The 21,711-nt window shown below is 55.0% G+C and overlaps 2 protein-coding genes across 2 annotated transcripts; both read left to right on the top strand.

Annotated features, from left to right (window-relative positions):
- Positions 1–565: 565 nt before the first annotated feature.
- On the top strand, positions 566–12,715 carry CD4 (CD4 molecule; the record flags this gene model as incomplete). Its single annotated transcript, XM_079714537.1, has 9 exons — positions 566–614; positions 753–917; positions 7,983–8,141; positions 8,569–8,802; positions 9,794–10,132; positions 11,106–11,306; positions 11,879–12,000; positions 12,319–12,386; positions 12,685–12,715. The coding sequence occupies 9 exons, from the start codon at positions 566–568 to the stop codon at positions 12,713–12,715; spliced, it is 1,368 nt and encodes a 455-aa protein (XP_079570663.1).
- A 4,397-nt stretch (positions 12,716–17,112) lies between these two features.
- Positions 17,113–20,483, top strand: GPR162 (G protein-coupled receptor 162; the record flags this gene model as incomplete). The annotated part of the gene is made up of 4 exons (XM_079714512.1): positions 17,113–17,979; positions 18,694–18,883; positions 19,477–19,634; positions 19,938–20,483. The coding sequence occupies 4 exons, from the start codon at positions 17,113–17,115 to the stop codon at positions 20,481–20,483; spliced, it is 1,761 nt and encodes a 586-aa protein (XP_079570638.1).
- Between the last annotated feature and the right edge of the window lie 1,228 nt (positions 20,484–21,711).

Genomic DNA, 21,711 nt, shown 5'->3' with positions numbered 1-21,711 from the left:
CAATGAACATTTTGGTACATGACTCTTTTTGGTTTATGGTTTTCTCAGGGTATATGCCAGTAGTGGGATTGCTGGGTCGTATCGTAGTTCTATTTGTAGTTTGGAGGTTTCTCACCAGGATTCTTGAAATCCTGCCTCTGGCGCTTGACCTCCTCCAGCTCATTGTTTGCTCAGCAGCTGAAGACATCTATCTTGTAAATCTACTCCTGTTCTTCTCTAGGTAAAGCTCCCTAGCGCCCAGGGTCAAGTCCCAGCCTCCCAGTATGGCACTCAAGGACCTTCATGACCTGGCTTGGTTCCCTGGTCCTAGTCCCAATTTACCACCTTCTCCGAGAATCCGTTTCTGGTCCCACCTGGCAGAGAACCCACCCCTGGCCTGGGCACAGCATGTCCAGTGGGTGTCTTGTTTAGAGATCTGCACGTCTAGGTCCTGGCCTGGCTGTCCAGGTCCTGAAGGGGTCCCAGGCCAGGTGAATGCCTGCTGACTGATGACTGGTGTCTCTCCCAGGCCCTGCCTTTTCTTTGGGGGAAGGCCCAGGTCCCTGCCTGCCTCAGCAAAGCCACAATGGACCCCGGAACCTCTCTTAGGCACCTGTTCCTAGTGCTGCAACTGGGTGAGTGCTCAGACTTGGAGTCTGGGTGCAGGTGGCCTGGGAGGAGGGGCTGATTGGGAAATGCAATGGTGGGAGGGGGATAAGGCGGAGGCAGCGCAGCCACACCCTTGAGGCCTGACCCCCTGTTTTTCCACCTAGTGATGCTCCCAGCCGGCACTCAGGGGAAAGAAGTGGTGCTGGGTAAGGCAGGAGACCTCGCAGAGCTGCCCTGCAAAGCTTCCCAGAATAAGAGGCTGGTCTTCAGCTGGAAAAATTCTTACCAGACCAAGATTCTGGGGAGTCATGGCTACTTCTGGCACAAAGGTAGGCTGGCCCCACTCCCCGTTCATAGAGGAAAGCCCCAGGGATTGAACACCCCTGGTGTCAGAGCCCAGCTCCTAGGAAACTCTGGGATCCTGGAGGTTCCAGCTGAGAGTCTCAGGGACTCTCCAAGTCCAGAGCCTCCCTCTGTCAGCTGCTGGTGGGCTGGGGAATGGCTTCTGGTGGTCTATTATAATTTCATTATATTAATGGATATTAGAAAAATAACTATCATATAAAACCCATGATTTCATGAATATTGTTGCTACAGATCCATGACCATACTTTGTTTACTTCCATTAAAAGCAATAGAATGGGGGCTTCCCTGGTGGCGCAGTGTTTGAGAATCCGCCTGCCGATGCAGGGGACACGGGTTCGTGCCCCGGTCCGGGAAGATCCCACATGCCGCGGAGCAGCTGGGCCCGTGAGCCATGGCCACTGGGCCTGCGCGTCCGGAGCCTGTGCTCCACAACGGGAGAGGCCACAACAGTGAGAGGCCCGCGTACCGCAAAAAAATAAATAAATAAAATAAAGCAATAGAATGATTTATTTCTAGCTTTTAAAGTGGAAAGAATTAAGATTTCAATACTTCTTAAGAACGTTATTTTGCAGTAAAGGAGATTATTTTCTCACATAAATTTTACCCTCATGCTTCTCTTTTTTTGAATTTTGGGGGAACACAATTCAGTCCATAGTAACATACTTTTCACTCTTCCTCTCATGAAATACAAATGAAAACCTAGACATTGCATATAGAACTAACATAAGAAGATTCTGAAAGGCGTTGAGAAGAGAGCAGACGGGTAGGGACCTCAGGGCCTGAAGAACAACAGGTTGGCGAGTTTTCTTTTTGCCTCGAATACCCCAGTTTTGGAGCTGAAGAAGCCAGCAACCTGGAAGCTCTGATGGGCACAGACGAAAATAAGCCTCACAGAAGCCTGTTCTCTTTAGTCAAAGGACCAGGAAAGGAGCAACCCAGCAAGACAAAAAACTTCAATATAACGATTGCTCTACTGCAGCCAAACACCAGAGGAAAACCGTGACCCCACACCCTCCCATGCCAACAAAGGCTGAATGGGAGCTTAAACTTCCACACACCCCCACCCAGGCTGTATAAGGCACCCAACACCTCCACTGAGATGGGATCAGAGAATGCAAAGTAGAGAATGGCGCTGTGCATCCCCACCAGCCAGTGAGAAGGCTCCTCCACCCCCTGTAAAGTCAGTGGAGATCATCGGAAGATCCTGGACTTCCACCCCACCCAGCAGTCAGAAGGCACCCCCCCCCACTGGGGTGGTGTCAGAAGAGGTCTAGTGGAGAGTCAAGACCTTTACCATCACCCTGCAGTAACCAGGATCTATGGAGACCACATGGGGAACTGGAACTTCCCCACGTGGGGAACTGGAACTCCCATCCCTGACCAGTTATGAGGAGCATCCCCCTCTAGCACAGTGGAGGGTGAGAGGAGAACCTAGATTTCTTCCTCTACCTGGCAGTAATAAGAACAGTATAAAAGAAAGCCAGTTAAAAAAGAAGGTTTAAATAAGATCCAGAATCTCATAACATAACACTCAAATGTTCAGGTTCCAAGTGAAAATCACTCTTGATACTAAGAACCAGAAACATCTCAAACTGGATGAAAAAAAGAACCAACAGATGCCCACACAGAGATGAAAGAGAGGTTAGAATTATCTGACAAATACTTTAAAGCAGCCATGATAAAATGTCCTTCAGCAAACAGTTACAAACATGCTTGAAACAAATGAAAACCAGAAAGCCTCAGCAAAGAAACAGAGGATGTTGGAAATTTCCTGGTGGTCCAGTGGTTAGGACTTGGTGCTTTCACTGCTGGGGCCCAGGTTTGATCCCTAGTTGGGGAACTAAAATTCCACAAGCTGCACAGCCTGGCCAAAAAAAAAAAAAAAAAAAAAAAAAAGACTATTAAGAAGAGGAAAATTGTCTTAACTTATAAAATGTGAGAAAATATATTCAAACTACATATCCAACAAAGGACTAGTATCTAGAATGTGTAAACAACTCTCAAAATACCATACAAAAAAACCCAAAAAAATTCAATTGGAAAATAGGCAAAAGACATGAACAGACATTTCACCAAAGAAGACATAGAGATGGCACATGAAAATGTGTTCAGCATCATTAGTCATCAGGGAAATGAAAATTAAAACCACAATGAGATATCACCACACACCTATCAGAATGGCCAAAATAAAAAATAGTGACAACACCAAGTGCTAGTGAGGATGCAAAGGCACTGGTTTACTTTTACATTGTTGGTGGGAGTATAAAACGGTACAGCTGCTCTGGAAAGCAGTTTGGCAATTTCTTTAAAAAACTAAACATGCAACAACCCAGCAATTGTACTCGGAGACATTTACCCCAGAGAAATAAAGATTTATGATGACATGGAAATCTGTATAAAATTGTTGACAGCAGCCTTATTAGTAATAGCCAACAACTAGAAACGACCCAGATGCCCTTTAATGGGTAAATGGTTATATCCATGCTATGGACTATTTTTCAGCAGTAAAAAGAATGAACTATAGATTCAGACCACAACCTAGATGAATTTCCAGAGAATTATGCTGTGTGGAAAAAAAAAAAAAAAGCCAATCCCAAAAGGTAACATACTGTATAATTTCATTTATATAACATTCTTAAAATGACAAATTATAGAAATAGAGAACAGATTAGTAATTGCCAGGAGTGGGGGCAGGGGTCTGGAAGGGAAAGGGGTTTGGCTAAAACAGGGAAAAGGGTAACATCTTTATGCTGCTGGAAATGTTCTGCATCTTGATTTGTATCAATGCCAATATCCTGGCTGCGATATCGTGCTATAGTCTTGCAAGCTGTTACCTTTGGGGTTACCTGGATCAAGGGTACTCCAGATCTCTCTGCATTATTTCTTACAATTGCATGGGAATCTATGGTTTTCTCAGAATAAAAAGTTTAATTTAAAAAATCAGGGACTTCCCTGGTGGTGCGGTGGTTAAGAATCCCCCTGCTAATGCAGGCAACATGAGTTAGATCATGGCCTGGGAAGATCCCACATGCCACGGAGCAACTAAGCCCACCTACTAAGCCTGCGCTCTAGAGCCTGCAAGCCACAACTACTGAAGCCCGCGCACCTACAACCTGTGCTCCGCAACAAGGGAAGCCACCGCAATGAGAAGCCCATGCACCGCAACGAAGAGTAACCCCTGCTAGCTGCAACTAGAGAAAGCCCGCGCAACAACAAAGACCCAACACAGCCAAAAAAATAAAAATATAAAAATAAAAAATCATCAGAGTAAAAAGATTAGCTTTCATAGTTTCAAAACAAACAGAATGAAGAAGCTCCACATACACATGCTTAGAAGGATGTCAAGCACATTTTGTTAAGTGGAAAGTAAGCTATGGGCTTCCCTGGTGGCGCAGTGGTTAAGAATCCGCCTGCCAATGCAGGGGACATGGGTTCAAGCCCTAGTCGGGGAAGATCCCACATGCCATAGAGCAACTAAGCCCATGCGCCACAACTACTGAGCCTGTGCTCTAGAGCCCGTGCTCCACAACAAGAGAAGCCACCGCAATGAGAAGCCCGCGCACCACAATGAAGAGTAGCCCCTGCTCGCCGCAGCTAGAGAAAGCCTGTGCGCAGCAACAAAGACCCAACGCAGCCAAAAGTAAAATAAATAAATCTTTAAGAAAAGACATGGGCTTCCCTGGTGGCGCAGTGGTTGAGAGTCCGCCTGCCGATGCAGGGGACACGGGTTTGTGCCCCGGTCCGGGAAGATCCCACATGCTGCGGAGCGGCTGGGCCCGTGAGCCCCGGCCGCTGAGCCTGCGCGTCCGGAGCCTGTGCTCTGCAACGGGAGAGGGCAGTGAGAGACCCGTGTACCGCAAAAAAAAAAAAAAAAAAAAAAAAAGTTGGTATATACTGCAAGATCATTTCCAGAAAGGTTCTAGCCATTTACAGTAAGTCTAGATAATAATGTCACTGTGTGCCTATCTCACCAGCACCCTCGCTGACTCTGAATAGTAATACTTAAAACTTTTTTTTTTTTTTGCTAATTTGATAGTGGAAAAATATATCATTGTTGGTTTAATTTGCATTTCTATGATCGCCTGTGAGACTGAGACATATGTGCTCCCTTCTAAACATTCTTACCTCTTTTGTGTCGACGTTTTTGTTCTGTTCCCATGATTTGAATTTCCTTCAGAACAGCTCCCCTTCCCGGCTTCCTGATCTCTGACCATGGCAGTATCACTCTCCTGACTCCCCCAGTTTCTGAACCATAGAGCCAATTTTTTTTTTCCCTACTTCAGTCCCGATTTCCCATCAGTCACTGCTTATGGCCATTCCTTCCCGTGGAAATGTTTTTCTGTTTCATCTTCTTTGTTCTCATGGGAACTCCACCCTCATTAGCCAAGGCCACATACCCCTCCCCTGGATTACAGTGGAAGCTTCCTGGCAAGTCTCTCTGCTACCAGTCTCTCCTACTTCAGTTCTCTTCCTCCTGCAGCAGTACCGGCTCCCAAAGCAATGCTTTGCGTGTGTCACTCCCTAGTCCATTAGGCTAAGCCTGGAAGCCTCTGCCTGACATTCTTCCCCTCAGCATCGCTTGCTGCAGCTCCCCAGCCAGAAACCTCACACCCAGGTGTTTTCCTCACTGCTTTGAGGTGGTTGCCTGTGCAGCTTTCCTGGAGCTTTTCCCCCTTCCTAGATGTCCTTGCTGCAACCCTTTCCTCTAGCTCACCGCCCGTACTTCTTTTAAGGCTTGGTTCAGTACTGGTTTCCTCCATGAATTGATCCCAGACGCATTGATAATCTTCGACCTTTCACAAAGTAGAATCACTTTTACAAGGTATGGAACAGTCTGGACAAGGGGGTCATGATGAGGCTCGGAAGACGTTTTAAAAGGGAAGCAAGGAGGAAGTTATTTTAGGGAAAGGGTGTTACATTTCATTCGGAACCAATTGAGTTTTGGGTGATGGCAGGACATCCAGCTAAAGTCATCCCTTGGGCCACTGGAAATGTGGGCCCAGGATGTAGGCGAGAGGCTGGGGCTGGGGGTCATCTGCAGAGCCGACAGGGGATGCAGTGGAATTGAGAATGTCTACAGAAACGGGGAAGAGGATCCAGGAGAGAGTCTGGAGTAGCACCTAAATGTAGATAGCAGAATCGGAGTCCAAGATGAAGAAAAGGGAAGGGTGCTGAGATGTGGAGGAGAGAATCGAAAGAAGTGACACGGGGGCAGAACCGGAGGAGGCTACCCCTTCAAGAAGTTTGGTAGATTGTAAAAGGAATGTAGTAGGATTTCAGAAAAACTGGGGAGCTAACCAGCACACGGATCCAGGGGAGAGAGCAGGTAGGGTAGGGACTCCTGCAGGACAAATGAAAGGGGAGGTGGGCAGAGCTGGAGGAAAATCTGGGGTGGGTATGAGCCCAGGGCTACAGGTTATCTGGAAAGGCCTCCTGGAGAGGGTGGCCCTGAGCAGCGGGAAGGGGCTGTGAGGTCTGGAAGAGGCAAGAAGGGAGAATGACAGCCGACTTGACAGTAAGTCTCGCGCACCAAGGCCAAACTGGGGAGAGGGCCAGGGGGTTGAGGGTGGGAGCTTTATCTCAGCCGCCTTCACCCCCGCCCTCCAAATATGCGTTCTAAGTAAAAGCCTGTGTGTTCACTGTGCAAATTTAGCTTCTAAAGCCCTTCATTGCAATGAAGTTCTGGGGCTGCTGCTACACCCAGAAAATGGTTAGCTAAAGAGAAGAGCTCCCTCTGGGTGCTGGTTGTTAGTTCTGATGAGGAGACTGGAGGAGGCCGCATGTCCGTGCTTGCAGAACTTTCCAGAGACAGTATTGCATAACGTACCCAACAGCCTGAATCTTAATCCTGGCTCCACCATTTACTGATGTCAAAATTCAAAAGGTAGAAAAGGGCATAAAGTGAAAAGCCCTCCCACACCTGTCTCATGGGGATGCACTTCTTCTCCCTAGGGACTACCAAGGCGACCATTTCCTTACGTTCACCTCTAGAAATATTTGTTCATATACCAGGCAGGATAGACAGAGAGACAGATAGATAGATGGATAGATAGATAGATAGATGATAGATAGATAGATATAGATAGATAGATGTTAAATAACTTTCCCCCTCCTTTTCAAGCAATGGTAACCTGCTTAATATCTTGCTTTATTCAGTTGATAATGTTTCTTAGATATTATTCCATCTCAGAATAGAAAGAGCCTTCTCATTCTTCTCTTATAGCATTCCACTGAATGGGTGAACTCTAATTTATTTAATCTCTCCTTTCTTGGTGAACATTGAGTTCTGCATGTGCATTTGTAATTCTGGTAGATATTACAAATTACCTTCCAGGGGAAGGGATAAATTGGGAGATTAAGACTAACATATACACACTACTATATATAAAATAAATAACTAATAAGGACCTACTGTATAGCACAGGGAACTCTGCTCAATACTCTGTAATGACCTATATGGAATAAGAATTTTAAAAAGAGTGGATGTATGTATATTTAGAACTGATTCACTTTGCTGTACAGCAGAAACTAACACGACATTTAAAATCAACTCGACTCCAATAAAAATTTTAAAAATGAAAATGAAAACAAAACAAATTACCTTCCAAAGAAAGTGTACTGGTTTATGTTTCTGCCGATAATGTGTAAGCAAGAGTTTGGGCAACTATTTAATTTCTCTGAGCCTCACTTTCCTTATTTGCAAGATAAGCAAAACAGTACCTATGTCTCAGAACTGTTGTGAAGATTACTTGAGATGATGCATGTAAAGTGTTTGGCATGTAGGAGTTGGTGCTCTCTAAATGAGGGTAAGATTTTATATTTTGGGTTAGTGAGATGTTGTCCTGGCCTGGTAAAAGAATGTGTTGGGACCTCCTCGCCAGTCTGGGGTTCTCGGATTAGGACCTGAGGCAGATTCTGCTGGAAATGAGCAACTCAGATCAGCAGAGTTGTGGGCACCGCCCTCGCCAGGGGGTGCCGTGCCTCCAGGGTACCCCAACCTCCTCAATACGGTGGCATTCTACTCACAGGTGCCTCCAACCTGAGCTCTCGAGTCGAATCAAAAACAAACCTGTGGGACCGAGGATCCTTTCCTCTGGTCATCAAGGATCTTGAAGTACCTGACTCGGGGACTTACATCTGCGAAGTGGAGGACAAGAGGTTCGAGGTGGAACTGCAGGTGTTCAGATGTGAGTGGGGCAGCCTGGGATGAGGACACCTCCAGCCAATCTCCCTTCCTCCTTGACTCCCATCCCCATATACCCAAACCAGGGCCTGAGCTGGTGGCATTTCAACAGTCCAGAGACTGATCAGAGAGGCCGCCGCGGCTCCTCAGGCCTTGGGTCAGGCAGGGGGGAGTCGAAGAGACCTAGGGGTGGGGGTGAGGGGGTTGGAAAGGCAGGAGACAGAGGGAGGACTGAGACAGACGGAGGACTGAGACAGACGAGGAGAGGGGGAGGGGAGAGGGAAACGCTGCCTTGGGCGGGGGATGGGCAGAAGGGAGACGCTGGGATGGGGGTAACGAGAGACAGAGAGACACGCTTGGCCTCCTAGCTCCTTCCCTTCTCCTTGGAGATGGTGCGTGTGTGTGACACAACTGGCCTGCTGCCCCCACAGTGACTGCCAGCTCGGACACCCACTTGCTGCTGGGACAGAGCCTGACCCTGACCTTGGAAGGCCCCTCTGGTAGTAACCCTTCAGTGCAATGGAGAGGTCCAGGGAATAAAAGGAAGGATGAGGCCAAGAGTCTGTCACTGCCCCAGGTGGGGTTGCAGGACAGTGGCACCTGGACATGCACCGTCTCCCAGGACCAGCAGACGCTGGTGTTCAGCAAGCACATCCTGGTGCTGGGTAAGAGGCGCGCCCCTCCTCCGCAGGCCCCCCCGGCCTGACAGACGGTCCCTCTTCTCTCTCTGCTGCTCCACTTCCGGGTCTGGTGTGGGCTGGGGGTGGACGGAGACCAGCGTCAGGGCCCCCTGGAGTGGAAGTCTGCCCTGCGGGACATACTGGGCCCTCTCTTCCTCAAGATGCTGATTTACAGCCACGCCTCAGGGTAGTGGACATGGAGGAAGGAAGGGACAGGGGATATGAGGATGTGAGGGACCCCAGAGACCCAGGAGGAAGCCCCGAAGGAGGGCTGTCCAGGGCGTCTATGTTCTTCGTTGCCTCAGCTCCCCCCTCCCACCAAGTTGGCAAAGCCACTAATTCAGGGACACTCACAGCAGCAAGCCAGCATCGGGAGGGAAAAAAAGAGCCCAGAAGGCAGGCACTACCTCAGATCCTGCGCTCCAGGTGCTTATGGGACACACGGTAGGGTAGTGTGGTGGTGAAGTGTGTGGACTCTGGTTGAAATCCTGGCTCTGACTTAACCGTGTGGCCTTGGGCAAGTTACTGAACCTCTCTGTGCCTTGGTTTCTGCATCTGTAAAACAGGGATGGTCTAACCTACCTTGTCGTGTTATGGGCAGAAGTAACGTACAGAATGCACTTAGAACAGCACCTGGCACGTAGTCAGCCAGTATCCGCTCTTATCTTGTGAAGGGTGATATAACTTGTGTACCCAAGTGGTGCAGGCCAAATGGCCTCTGTGCTCCAGGATCCTGAGGGAGAGGCCCCTTGTGTCTGGGCTGTTCTAGGAGGGCTTCTAGGGGGAGGGGGTGTTGCCGTGGGACCCCCCCTGGGGTGCAGAGCTGAGAGAGGAGAGGAGAGGTAGATGGGAATTGAAGCGCCCGAATGGCAGCCTAGGTGTTTGGACTCAGCTGGTCTCCTGCCGTCTCCCCCACCACGTGCCTACCCACTGCGTGCCTGCGTATGGACCCGGGTTCTCTCCCGTCCCCCTCCAGCCTTCCAGGAGGTCTCCAGCACAGTCTATGCAAAGGAGGGGGAGCAGGTGAACTTCTCCTTCCCACTCACATTCAGAGATGAAGATCTGAGCGGGGAGCTGAGTTGGCTGCAGGCAAAGGGGAATTCCTCCCCCCAGTCCTGGATCACCTTCACCTTGAAGAACAGGAAGGTGACTGTGGGAAAGGCTCGCAAGGACCTCAAGCTCCACATGAGGAAGGTGCTCCCCCTCCACCTGACTCTGCCCCAGGCTTTGCCTCAGTACGCAGGTTCTGGAAACCTGACCCTGGATCTCACCAAGGGGAAGTTGTATCAGGAAGTGAACCTCGTGGTGATGAGAGGTGAGAAGCTAGGCTGAGAAGGTGAGGGCGGGGCGGGGCTGGAGGGACCTGGCCCTGGGACCCTCCAAGGCAGGACAAGCCCCCAGAGGGATGCCTAGGCCCTGGCTGCCTGATGGAGCCAATCGAGAGCTGGTTTTGAACTGAGGTTGCAGTCCTCTGTTCTTCCCTGACGTCCAAGAGCCGGCCTAGGGTGGCCCCCACTAGAATTCCCAAGGGGCCTCCCTGAGAACCAGGCTCTAGTGCTGCCTCTGCCCGACCCTCTGTGACCCCAACTAAGCCCCTCCCCTCTGTGGTCAGGTTTCTCCTCAGGAGGATAACGGTATGACAGTGATGGTGACAGTGTCAGGCGCCACACTGAGTTCTCCCCATCCTTATCTCCTTAACCATCATAACAAGTTCATAAATAATAACGGCTAATATTTGATGCTTTGTACCTGCCAGGCCCCATTCAAGCGCTCTACATGTATTTCTCCATTTAATTTTTGTCTGGGGCTCAGGTGGGTAAGTAACTTGCTCAGGGACTCACAGAGAGTAAGCAGTGGGGCTGGGCTTCAAATCTAAGACTGTTGGGCCTCAAAAACCCTGTTTCCGGGGCTTCCCTGGTGGCACAGTGGTTGAGAGTCCGCCTGCCGATGCAGGAGACACGGGTTCGTGCCCCGGTCCGGGAAGATCCCACATGCCGCGGAGTGGCTGGGCCCGTGAGCCATGGCCACTGAGCCTGCGCGTCCGGAGCCTGTGCTCCGCAACGGCAGAGGCCACAACAGTGAGAGGCCCGTGTACCGCAAAAAAAAAAAAAAAAAAAAAAAGCCCTGTTTCCTCCATTATAACTGCAGGAAAATGTGCTCTGAGAGGCTAAAAGAGGGATGCCAATGTAAAGTATCATTTTCATTGTCCTATGAATCCCCTTAGAGCATGGAGGTGCTGGGAACCCAGAGGTCCAGGCTCCCAGTCTCAGGCTCTTGTCCCTCTGCAGTGACTAAGTCCCCAAACAGTTTGACCTGTGAGGTGCTGGGACCCACCTCCCCCAGGCTGACACTGAGCTTGAAGATGGAGAACCAGAGTATGAGGGTCTCAGGTCAGCAGGAGCTGGTGACGGTGCTGGGCCCTGAAGCAGGGATGTGGCAGTGTCTACTGAGCGACAAGGGCAAAGTCCTGCTGGAATCCAAGGTCAAGAGTGAGTGAGAGTCCAGATTCCGTGGCCCAACCCCGAGCCCCGACCTCCTCCACTGCGGGACCCTCCCAAGGCTGGTGGAGACCACACAGCCTCCCAGTTGCTCTGAGATGGGTGGGTTATAGGTATGGTGCCTGGACACAGGGGTGATGAGGTGAGGTGGGGTGTGGTCCTGGGTTCTTGTAGTCCTACAAGTTCCCATCTCCCTAAGGTCTACAGCCCAGGAACGGGGTCCACCTGACCAAGAGCCCCCCTCCCTGGCTCCTCTTCAAACCCAGACAGACAGACACACACACACATACACACATTCATGCGCACGGCACATGGCGTGGACCGCCGCTTCTAGCTTCCCAGGGTACAGTGCAGTGTCTAAACCTTAAAACCCCTTCCCCAGCCTTTCCCTGCCAGCCCTGGGGGCCCCTGAGGGCCCCGTGCACCCTGCCCTGCTCTCCCAGCCCAAGGACCAGACCCAAGTGTGGCCGGGCAATGGGGCCCTCCCTCCTCGGGCCCCCCGCTGCGTGCCCTGTGCCTGACTGCAGCGGGCAGGGAGCTGAGCACGGCTCTCTCTCTTGCAGTTTTGCCCCCAGTGCTCACCCACGCCTGGCCGAAGCTTCTGGCTGTGGTGCTGGGGGGGATCGCCATTCTTCTGCTTCTCACTGGATTTTGCATCTTCTCTGCTAAATGCTGGCACCGCAGGGTGAGTGAGCCTCCCCAGACGCCCTCGTTCCCCCGCAGGGCACTCGAGCACCTGAGGCCTGTACGGCAACACGGATACCCTGTGTCGGTGACCTGCTTCTGCTCTGGCTCCCTCGGCCCACTGCTCAGCAGCCTCACTGCCAGCTGGGCCCCGTCCCAGATCCCACGCGGAGGGAGAGACAGGAAGGCACAGAGTTAATTCTGGGACAGATGGCCTCAGCCACAGTCACCGTCTCTCCCCTCCCACGCCCCCCTCCAAGGGGCAGCTCCCTTTCAGAGGCCTGGGACCCTCACGACTCCTCTCTTTCTCCCTGGACAGCGCCAGGCAGAGCGGACGTCTCAGATCAAGAGACTCCTCAGTGAGAAGAAGACCTGCCAGTGCTCGCGGTAACTAGGGGACAGAGAGGGAAGGGGGGAGAAGAGAGGGAAGGGAGGGGAGGAAGAGAGGAGGAGATGGGGGCTAGAGGGAGGTGGTGGAGAGGAGAGAAGCGGGCAGGGATGGCCCAGGAGGTAGGTAGCTGGCGGGGGGTGGAGGACGGCGAGGTGAGGGGCAGGGGACCTGCGATGTGTCCAGAGGCCATCACTGAGCTGGAAGAGGAAAGCAGGGTCTGGGAGCCAGGGAGGGCCTGGAAAGCAAGGAGTTGGGGAGGAACAGACGTGCTCCTCTTATTCTTCGTCCCTCCAGCCGGCTCCAGAAGACGTGTAATCTCACCTGAGGCCCCAGCCAGGAGGAGCTTCCCACCTGCAGCCTCCCCAGCTGGCTCCCCCTGCATTTCCTGTTGGTCTCCTGGGCCTGCGGACCAGATGAATGTAGCCGGAATAGCGCCTCTGTCCGCCTCCTGCCCTCCCCGTCCAGTGGGCCTTGGGTCCGCTCTTCCAGAGGCTCACTCACACCCCCTCTTCCCATTTCCTTTTCACTCAAACCCTAGCCCTTCTTTGATGATTTCTTCTCGACCCTCTCCCTCACTGCTCACTTGCATCTCAGGGGAGCACGTGGGACCAGCCCTGCCTGGCCTGGAGGGTGAGGCTGGGTGTCTGAAGCACGAAGCACAGGGCTGTCACTGTACGGGAGAGGACCCTGGGACCAGAGAAGGCAGGGACTAGCCCAAGGTCACACAGCCAGTCAAGGATGGATCCAGATCCAAAGGCTCCTGACTGCCAGCCTGTGCTGCTCCATTCTCCCTGCGTCTTACCCTGTGTTAGCAGAACCACAGACTTACAGCGTGGCGCTGTCTACAAATCAGTTTCACATCCTTAGTCTATTTGAACCTCATGAAAATCCTACAAGACTGGTAGTGACAGGACCAAGATTATCATCTCCAGTTTATAGACCAGAAATGGAATGCAGAGAGGTCAGATGGTGGCCTAGGTTCACACGGCTAGTACGTGGACTAGCCCAGGTCTCTTGACCTCTAGGTCCACTGCTATCTCTTGAACACGGGGACAAATACCACACAGATTTCTGCAGTTGGCTGGTCATAGATGCCCGGTATGTGCCTTGGATTCCCTTCACCGCAGGGAGGTTGCCTCAGAGAGTTCAGGGCCTCCCTGCCTAGGGTCCCTCCTTCATCACCTGCTGGCAGAGGACAAAACCTGCCGTTCTCCTAATCAGGGCACAGGCTTCGAGCACAGGCCCTGTGGGAGGGTGTCCAGTGACCCGCCACTCACCCTATCAGAACCTTCTAGAAGGTGAGCTTTGCCAGGGTGACAGGGTGGGGAGCTGGCTAGAGAGTGAGCCCTCTGAGGGTACCTCTGGGCCTCAGAGATACCCCCTGGGCCTCAGTCTCCCTGCCCCATACCCCCCTCCATCCCTCCCCCAAATGACTCAGGAGACAAGAAAATTGGGTTTACAAGTTTTCTTCTTCCTCCTCTTCTTGATCCATTTCTCTCAGGATCCCCAGCCCCCTCTGCCTCTCTCTCCTCCCTTCCCTTTCTCACCACCTCCTGCAGTCCCTACCTTTTTCCCCTTTTCCTTTCCTTCCAGCTTGCCTCTTCCAGGAAGAACACCCGGTTGTCTCCAGGGCTCCCCATGGCTTGCTTTGTATTCCTGCCCACTCCCCACCCCTGCCTCCCTGAGCTGACAGAAAAATCCAAGAGACTGACTTTAAGGAAGATGCTCTTCTTCATTTGTGTGTGTGTGTGTGTGTGTGTGTGTGTGTGTGTGTGACAGAGAGAGAGAGAGAGAAATGGCTCTTTTCTGGGGACCTGGAATCTTCTGATCTGTGGGGTCAGACCCAGAGGAGAGGTGGCCAGGCTTGCCCCAGGAAGGAGACGAAGTTTCCCTGGGGAGGGAAAAATCCTCTGGACGCCATTACCCACCTCCCCACCCCAGAGGGCCCTGAGTGTGCGGGTGTGTGATACACGGAAGGGGAGAGGCTGCAGGGGCTGTGTGTGCCCTGCACGTGAAAAACTGTGATGTGTGCAGGAGAATTGTGTTTGTCGCCCACACAAGTGTGAATTTGTGCTCCAGGAGGGGGAAGCGGTGTGTATTGGTGGGGTGCTTTCTTTCAGCCTGTGTACCCCGCATCCCGCAAGCAGCCCCAGCGTCCTCACCAGCGCCCCTCACTCGGCAGCCTCCAGCACATGCCCGCGTGAGCTACATACACCCGGGCACAGCCCTTACAGATACACACAGTGACACTCGGTGACACACGTGTCCAACTCCCCGAGCAACGCCAGCTGCCTCATCGAGCTTGAGTTCGTGTTGAAAACCGGGTGGGGTGGGGGCAGGACACGATCCAGTTCTCCAATGAAGCCGGTTCCCCGCCGCCCTCCTCGCTCCCTCCCTCCTGGCGCCTTCTTCGCCCCTCCCCCTCCGAGTCCCCACCGTCCGGTCCCCCGCCCCGCGCTCGACCCCGCCCCTCAAGCCTCGCCTCCGTCCCGACCCGGGGCTGCGGCGGCAGGACCCCGGGAGAGAGGGGCTCGGAGGGACGTAGGGGGCCGAACGGAGAGGCTGGGACGGGCGGGAGGAGGGAGGCCCGGAGGGAGGAGGGAGGAGGGAGGAGGGCGGCGAGCTGGAGCCGGCAGGCGGCGGGAGCCGGGGAGAGCAGCGTCGGGAGTGCTGTCTCCATGGCAGTGCTGGGCGCAGCCCGAGGTAAGGCGACCCCGGCCCTGTCCCCCGTGGTCCCCTCCGTCCCCGTCCCCCCACCGCCGCCTCCTCTCCCCTCGGGCCGGCCCCTCCTCCCCAGCCACCTGCTGTTTCTGCCCTGGAGACCGCGGTGGGTGGCCCGCAGGAAGGAGGAGCCGCCTGACCTTTTACCCCTTCACCCCGAAGGGCGAGGGACCCCCTTCCGCCCTGGGGTCCCCCGGACCCCCTCCCGCCTTCCTCTGATCGCTCTCCGTCCTTCACCTCCTCCCTCTGTCCTTCACATCCCTCCTGCCGCCCTCCCTCTCCGAGTCCCCAGCTCTTTCCTCCTGAGCCCACCCTCTGGGCCTGGGTGGGTGTGGATGGGAAGGGGTCCAAGGCTGGAGGGGAGGTGGGGGGCGCTCCTGACCGATTCCCTCCATCTCCCTCTAGCTGGCCATTGCCATGGCAACTAGGGTGTACTGGGCTCCGAGGGAAGACAAAGGTGGGGGATGGACCAGGACCTCTGGGGAGGGCAAGGATCTAAGGGTCTGCTACAGGAAACAGACGCTACCACCGATGCGTCCCATTTTTACCTCGCTTACCCCAAAGCCTTTACGCCCATCCTTCCTGCCTCCACTCTCTTCAGGCTTTCAGCCGAGTTCCTCTGAACCCCCTCCCCAGGGCTCGATGAAGCTCAGAGTCACCAAATTCAGAACATCCTCCTTCCCATCAGAGGGAAACTGAGGCTCAGGGCAGGGGAGGAGAGAGCGGGGGTCTATGAGCTGGAGGGAGTCCGAACCTTATTGAGCACCGGGCTTTTCTTCTCAGCCTCCCTGCTCCCCGCTCCCTCCCTCCACCCCCCCACCTCCCCCCAAAGCCTCCTCTCCAGGGGTCTCTTGGCTTTTCCTTCTATTTTCAAATACTATCACTTTGCCCCCGCTTTCCTTCTCTTCTGTTCAAACTCTCCTCCTTCCCCCTAGTTCCCCCTCTTTCCTTTTCTGGATGCTTCTGATGTCAGTGGTTCCCCTGCCTTCGGGTTCCCTGCCACCCCCCCACCCCACCCCACCCCCGCCTCGGTCCCAGCCTCCTTTCTCCCATCTTCCCAGATACCCGGTGAGTGGGCGGGTGATCATGCAGGCTTGGGGAGATGGAACTGAGCACCTGGACCCCTGGACCCAGGAGCCTGGAAGGTTGGGGAATGGCTGTAATACCACATCCCAGTTTCCAGGGAGCCCTCAAGAAGAAACAAGCCTTGCCTCTGCCATGGTAGCTCTGAGGAGAGATTCAGGGATGTGAAGATAGCAGTTGGGGAGTGCTGAGCAGGGGACAGAAAGAGGGACCCGGGAGCGCCAGAAGCAGGAAAAATGGCTGACGAAGGATGGGAGACAGGAGGTCAGAATACCTTCTTTCCTGGAGGTCTGGAAAGCAGGGCTCTCAGCCGTGTTAGAGTGACCATCTGCTTTAAGGCAGGAGAATGTTCTGAATGACCCCATGACCCCTAGTAACGAGTCATTTCTATCATTTCAAGAGAAGGGAGCCTTGGGTGCCAGCTGGAGACCAGCCTGGACCCCACCTTTGCTCCGCCCCTCCCACACCTCATCTCTCCCTTGCAGTGTGTCCAGGCGGCTGAGCCCCGCCCCCATGCCCCTTGAGGCATCCAGAAGACCCCTGACTGGCCAAGTACCAGAGGCAGAAGACAGCTGGAAGTCCTGACATGGGGACCAGGGCTTCCCAGCCAGCCTCCTAGTTGGGAAAGCGGTCAGCTTGCCTCCCCCATCAACTACAGGGATACTTCTGGAAGGGTCCCACCCAGCATGGAGGCGGAGGACCACCTCCGCTGACCCTCAGTCTCCTCCCCTGCCCTCCACACCTGACCTTAGCTGGGTCAGTCGTGCAATGCTGAGCACTAGGGTAGGCCTAGGGGCGGCCTGCCTCACTCCAGGGCAAGGACTGTGGGCATCATGGGGGTGTGTGTGAGTGGGGCTCCTGGGTGAGACCTAGCCCCCACCCCCAAGAGTTCAAGGGGGGTGGGGGGACCGACGAAGGATGGCTCGGGGTGGGGCGGGGGCAGAGGAGGCCTCCCTCCGCTCAAACGCGTTGTCCTGGCTGGCCTGCGGGCTCCTGGCACTGCTGGCCAACGCCTGGATCATCCTCAGCATCTCGGCCAAGCAGCAGAAGCACAAGCCGCTGGAGCTGCTGCTCTGCTTCCTGGCAGGCACGCACATCCTCATGGCGGCCGTGCCCCTCACCACCTTCGCTGTGGTGCAGCTCCGGCGCCAGGCCTCCTCCGACTATGACTGGAACGAGAGCATCTGCAAGGTCTTCGTGTCCACCTACTACACGCTGGCCCTGGCCACCTGCTTCACCGTCGCCTCGCTCTCCTACCACCGCATGTGGATGGTGCGTTGGCCCGTCAACTACCGCCTCAGCAACGCCAAGAAGCAGGCACTGCACGCCGTCGTGGGCATCTGGATGGTCAGCTTCATCCTCTCCACACTGCCCTCCATTGGCTGGCACAACAACGGCGAGCGCTACTACGCCCGCGGCTGCCAGTTCATAGTCTCCAAGATTGGCCTCGGCTTTGGCGTCTGCTTCAGCCTCTTGCTACTTGGGGGCATTGTCATGGGGCTGGTCTGTGTGGCCATCACCTTCTACCAGACGCTGTGGGCCCGGCCCCGGAGGGCTCAACAAGCCCGGAGAGCAGGGGCTGGGGGCGGGGCCAAGGGGGGTGGGCCAGGGGGGTTGGGCACCCGGCCAGCCTTTGAGGTGCCGGCCATTGTGGTGGAGGATGCCCGAGGGAAGCGGCGGTCCTCGCTGGATGGGTCCGAGTCGGCCAAGACATCCCTGCAGGTCACCAACTTGGTCAGCGCCATCGTCTTTCTCTATGACTCACTCACAGGGGTGCCCATCTTGGTGAGATTGGGGCTCCCCCCCGACCTGCTCTCTTGCAATATCCAGACCCCAGCATGATCACCTGACCTCTAACTCCATCATCCATCTTCCTCTCTCCTCTACCCAGCCCCACTTGTGAACCCCCATCTCCATCATCCATCTCCTAGCTCCCACTAGCCCAGCTCCGTAGCCTGTTCGCCAGTGACCAGTACTCAACTCCATCATCCATCCTCCTGTCCCACTCCCTGTCCTCTGGCTCCATCATCTTTCCTGCAGCTCCACGATTCAGCCCCCCAGACCTATCACCCAGCTGCTAAGCTCCACACTCCACTCCCGAACTCCCTCTGGATACAACAGGGTCTTGAGCACCCCTGGGTGGCAACCCCAGAGAGCTCACCCCCCCCGCCCCCAGCTTTCTGCATCCCCATCTAGTCCCTCTGTCTGAATTTCAGTCTGTCTTCAAGTTTACTGTACCGCGTCTGCTCCTCTTCCTCTGGACCCCTGGGCTCTCTCTCCAGTATTCTCTCTCCCGATCTTCCTCTGAGTCAATCCCTTCCCCTCTGTTCAACCTTCTTCACCTCCAACTTTGCCTCTGTCCTGATCCTATGTGATCCGGACCATCCGCTCCTGACTTCTTGCCCCGCCCCCGTCTGCACTAGGATGTCGGATCTGGGGTCGAGTGGGCCCCCTCGGCTCTGGGCCCTGACCCGGGGCCACTCTCCATCCTCCTGCCAGGTGGTGAGCTTCTTCTCCCTGAAGTCGGACTCGGCTCCCCCCTGGATGGTGCTGGCTGTGCTGTGGTGCTCCATGGCACAGACGCTGCTGTTGCCTTCCTTCATCTGGTCCTGCGAGCGCTACCGCGCCGACGTGCGCACGGTGTGGGAGCAGTGCGTGGCTCTCATGTCCGAGGAGGACGGCGACGACGGTCAGAGGAGGGACTGGGCTTTCGCTTTCCTAGGCGTCGGCTCCCTTTCCTGCCCTCTTCTACCAGCCCTTTTCCTTGTGGGGACGGGCTGCCCTGGAGTGCCCCCTGCTGGACAGAACCTGCAGCGCCCCTGGGTTGACTCGTGGCTCCCCTCTCCCCAGTCATCACCCCGATGCACACCCACTGCTTCCTCCTCTCGGTGTCTGTTCCCCCTCGAAGGCCACACTAGCCAGCTCTGCCTCCGCCGAGCCTACGAAACAGTCCAGAGAACTACCACAACCATAAAGGAAGGCTGTGGAACCAAGGGAAAGCTAAGCTTCCTGAGAGAGACTCCCCAGCCACAGGGACAGCTCCTGGCGTGGGATTGGGGGGCCAGGGGTAACTGTTTCAGACAAGTGTGTCTGTATGTATGAATCGCTAGGGATTCAGCACCGAATGCAACAGACGCTGGCCACTCTCGTTTTCCTCTTGGAGCTTACAGACTAATGGAAACAGGATTCTCTGGGGAGCTTATAAGGGGGTGGGAGCTTTTAAAGGGGGTGGGGAGGTGGGTATTCCCTGCCTGTAACCACTCTGCCCCTTTTTTCTCCTAGATGGGGGCTGTGATGATTATGCAGATGGCCGAGTGTGCAAAGTTCGCTTTGACGCCAACGGGGCCACAGGACCAGGGGGCAGGGACCCTACCCAAGTGAAGCTGCTGCCTGGAAGGCACATGCTCTTTCCCCCTCTTGAGACGGTCCACTACTTACAGGTATGGGACTAGGCAGTACACCTCCTATTCTGGGTATCCCCTCACTACTTTTCTCCAGTCTCTGTTATCCATCCTGACCCCCGATTCCCTAGCCCTAGCCTGCAGGGCACATGAGGAGTAGGTGAAAGGAAGGCACGGCAAGGGAGGCTCCCCTTCAGACCGCTCAGAACCAGGTTTGCCCATCAGAGGATGTTTTGCAGAAGTGTAAGGGGTGGAGCCACCTTGCAGAGTCCCCGCTTTGGTTCCTGCCTCTACCCCCTTTGTCCCGGCAGCACCCCTGGGTCTACTTGCTCCTCTCCCCAGGTCCCTCTGTCCCGCCGTCTGTCCCACGATGAGACCAACATCTTCTCTACTCCTCGGGCACCTGGCTCCTTCCTGCACAAGTGGCCGTCCTCTGATGATATCCGGGTCCTCCCAGCCCAGAGCCGGGCCCTAGGGGGCCCTCCTGAGTACCTGGGACAAAGACAAGGGCTGGAGGAGGAGGAGGAGGAGGCTGAAGGTGGGGGGCTGGCCAGTCTTCGCCAATTCCTGGAGGGCGGAGTTCTGGGGTCAGGTGGGGGACCCCCACGGGGTCCAGGCTTCTTCCGAGAGGAGATCACCACCTTCATTGACGAGACACCTTTGCCTTCTCCGACGGCCTCGCCAGGGCCCTCTCCTCGCCGGCCCAGGCCGCTGGGAGTCTCACCCCGCCGACTCTCCCTTGGGTCCCCTGATAGCAGAGCCGTTGGACTTCCTTTGGGGCTAAGTGCAGGGCGACGCGGCTCCCTGACAGGAGGTGAGGGGAGTGCAAGAGCTTGGGGAGGACCTTGGGACCCAGGTAACCCCATCTTCCCCCAGCTGACCCTGTGAGCCCAAGTGGGCCTGCTGGACTGGGGGTGGGGGGGCCTGGGTGCGAAACACCTCGTTCTGTCTCTGAGCCTGAGGCAGCTGCCTCCAGACTCTGGGGAGATGGAACCTCTGCTGTCTCCCATCCAAGTGACCAGATGCCTGACTCACCTTCCATCATCCCTAGCAAAATGTATTAAAGTCTGAAGTGTCACCATGGAAACCACTGTGTCCAGTGTGCTGTGGTGGCAAAGGGGAGGGTCAGAGGCTTGGGGGGTGGAATGGCTCATAGAGGACAAACTAGAGCAGGCACACTGGACAGAGGCACAGAAATATACACGGAGGGGCCTCCCTGGTGGCGCAGTGGTTGAGAGTCCGCCTGCCGATGCAGGGGATACGGGTTCGTGCCCCGGTCTGGGAGGATCCCATATGCCGCGGAGCGGCTGGGCCCGTGAGCCATGGCTGCTGAGCCTGCGCATCCGGAGCCTGTGCTCCGCAACGGGAGAGGCCACAACAGTGAGAGGCCCGCGTACCACAAAAAAAAAAAAAAAAAAAAAGAAATATACACGGAGAACGACAAACATGGAGACATTCACAGAGACGGCCTTATGAGAGCACCGAGAGCACCTCGGGCTGGGCTGGGCGGGAGGCGGGTGTGGAGTGGGGAGGACATAGGGAGACACCTGCGTTAGCTGGCTTGGGGTTTGAAGGATCTTCGTTGAGATCTGTGGAGGTGGTTTTAGAGGATGTCTCTATCTCCCATGCCTCAGCCCTCCTCCTTTTCCCAAATCTGTATGAGCGCACTTTCTGGGCAGGAAAGGGTTTGAGCAGACTTGGTGTCACAGACCTGGAGTTTACCCCCCTCCCTGCTGCATTCGAAAGTTCCTTTGTCCAAAAGCGCGTGTGTGCGGGTTTGTGGGAGGCATCCACGCTCCTTTTCCTGGACCCCAAGAGTGGAGGAGAACGCAGCCGCAGGAGCTCTTCCCACCCGCTGGGCCTCGGCGCCTGGAGTCCGGGGTCCTACGAGGCTCCTCAGGCTGTCTTCAGAGCACCAGGCCTGCTCCACCGCCGGCCGTCTGCCCTGCTCTCCCCGCGGTCTGTTTCTTGGTCCACACCACCCCGCTGGTCCTAAAGCCCGCGTTCTCCACCTTCTGCCAGGCGTCCTCTCCCAGGGCTGGGGCTCGGCCCCATCAGCTCCCGTCGGCGCCGCTCATTCCTCCCCTCTTCCTCTCCTCCCTCCTCTCTCTCTCTC

Source organism: Hyperoodon ampullatus (assembly GCF_949752795.1).
Source record: "Hyperoodon ampullatus genome assembly, chromosome: 11".
NCBI classification, from domain to species: domain Eukaryota; kingdom Metazoa; phylum Chordata; class Mammalia; order Artiodactyla; family Ziphiidae; genus Hyperoodon; species Hyperoodon ampullatus.
This window is presented reverse-complemented; position numbering and strand designations above follow the sequence as displayed.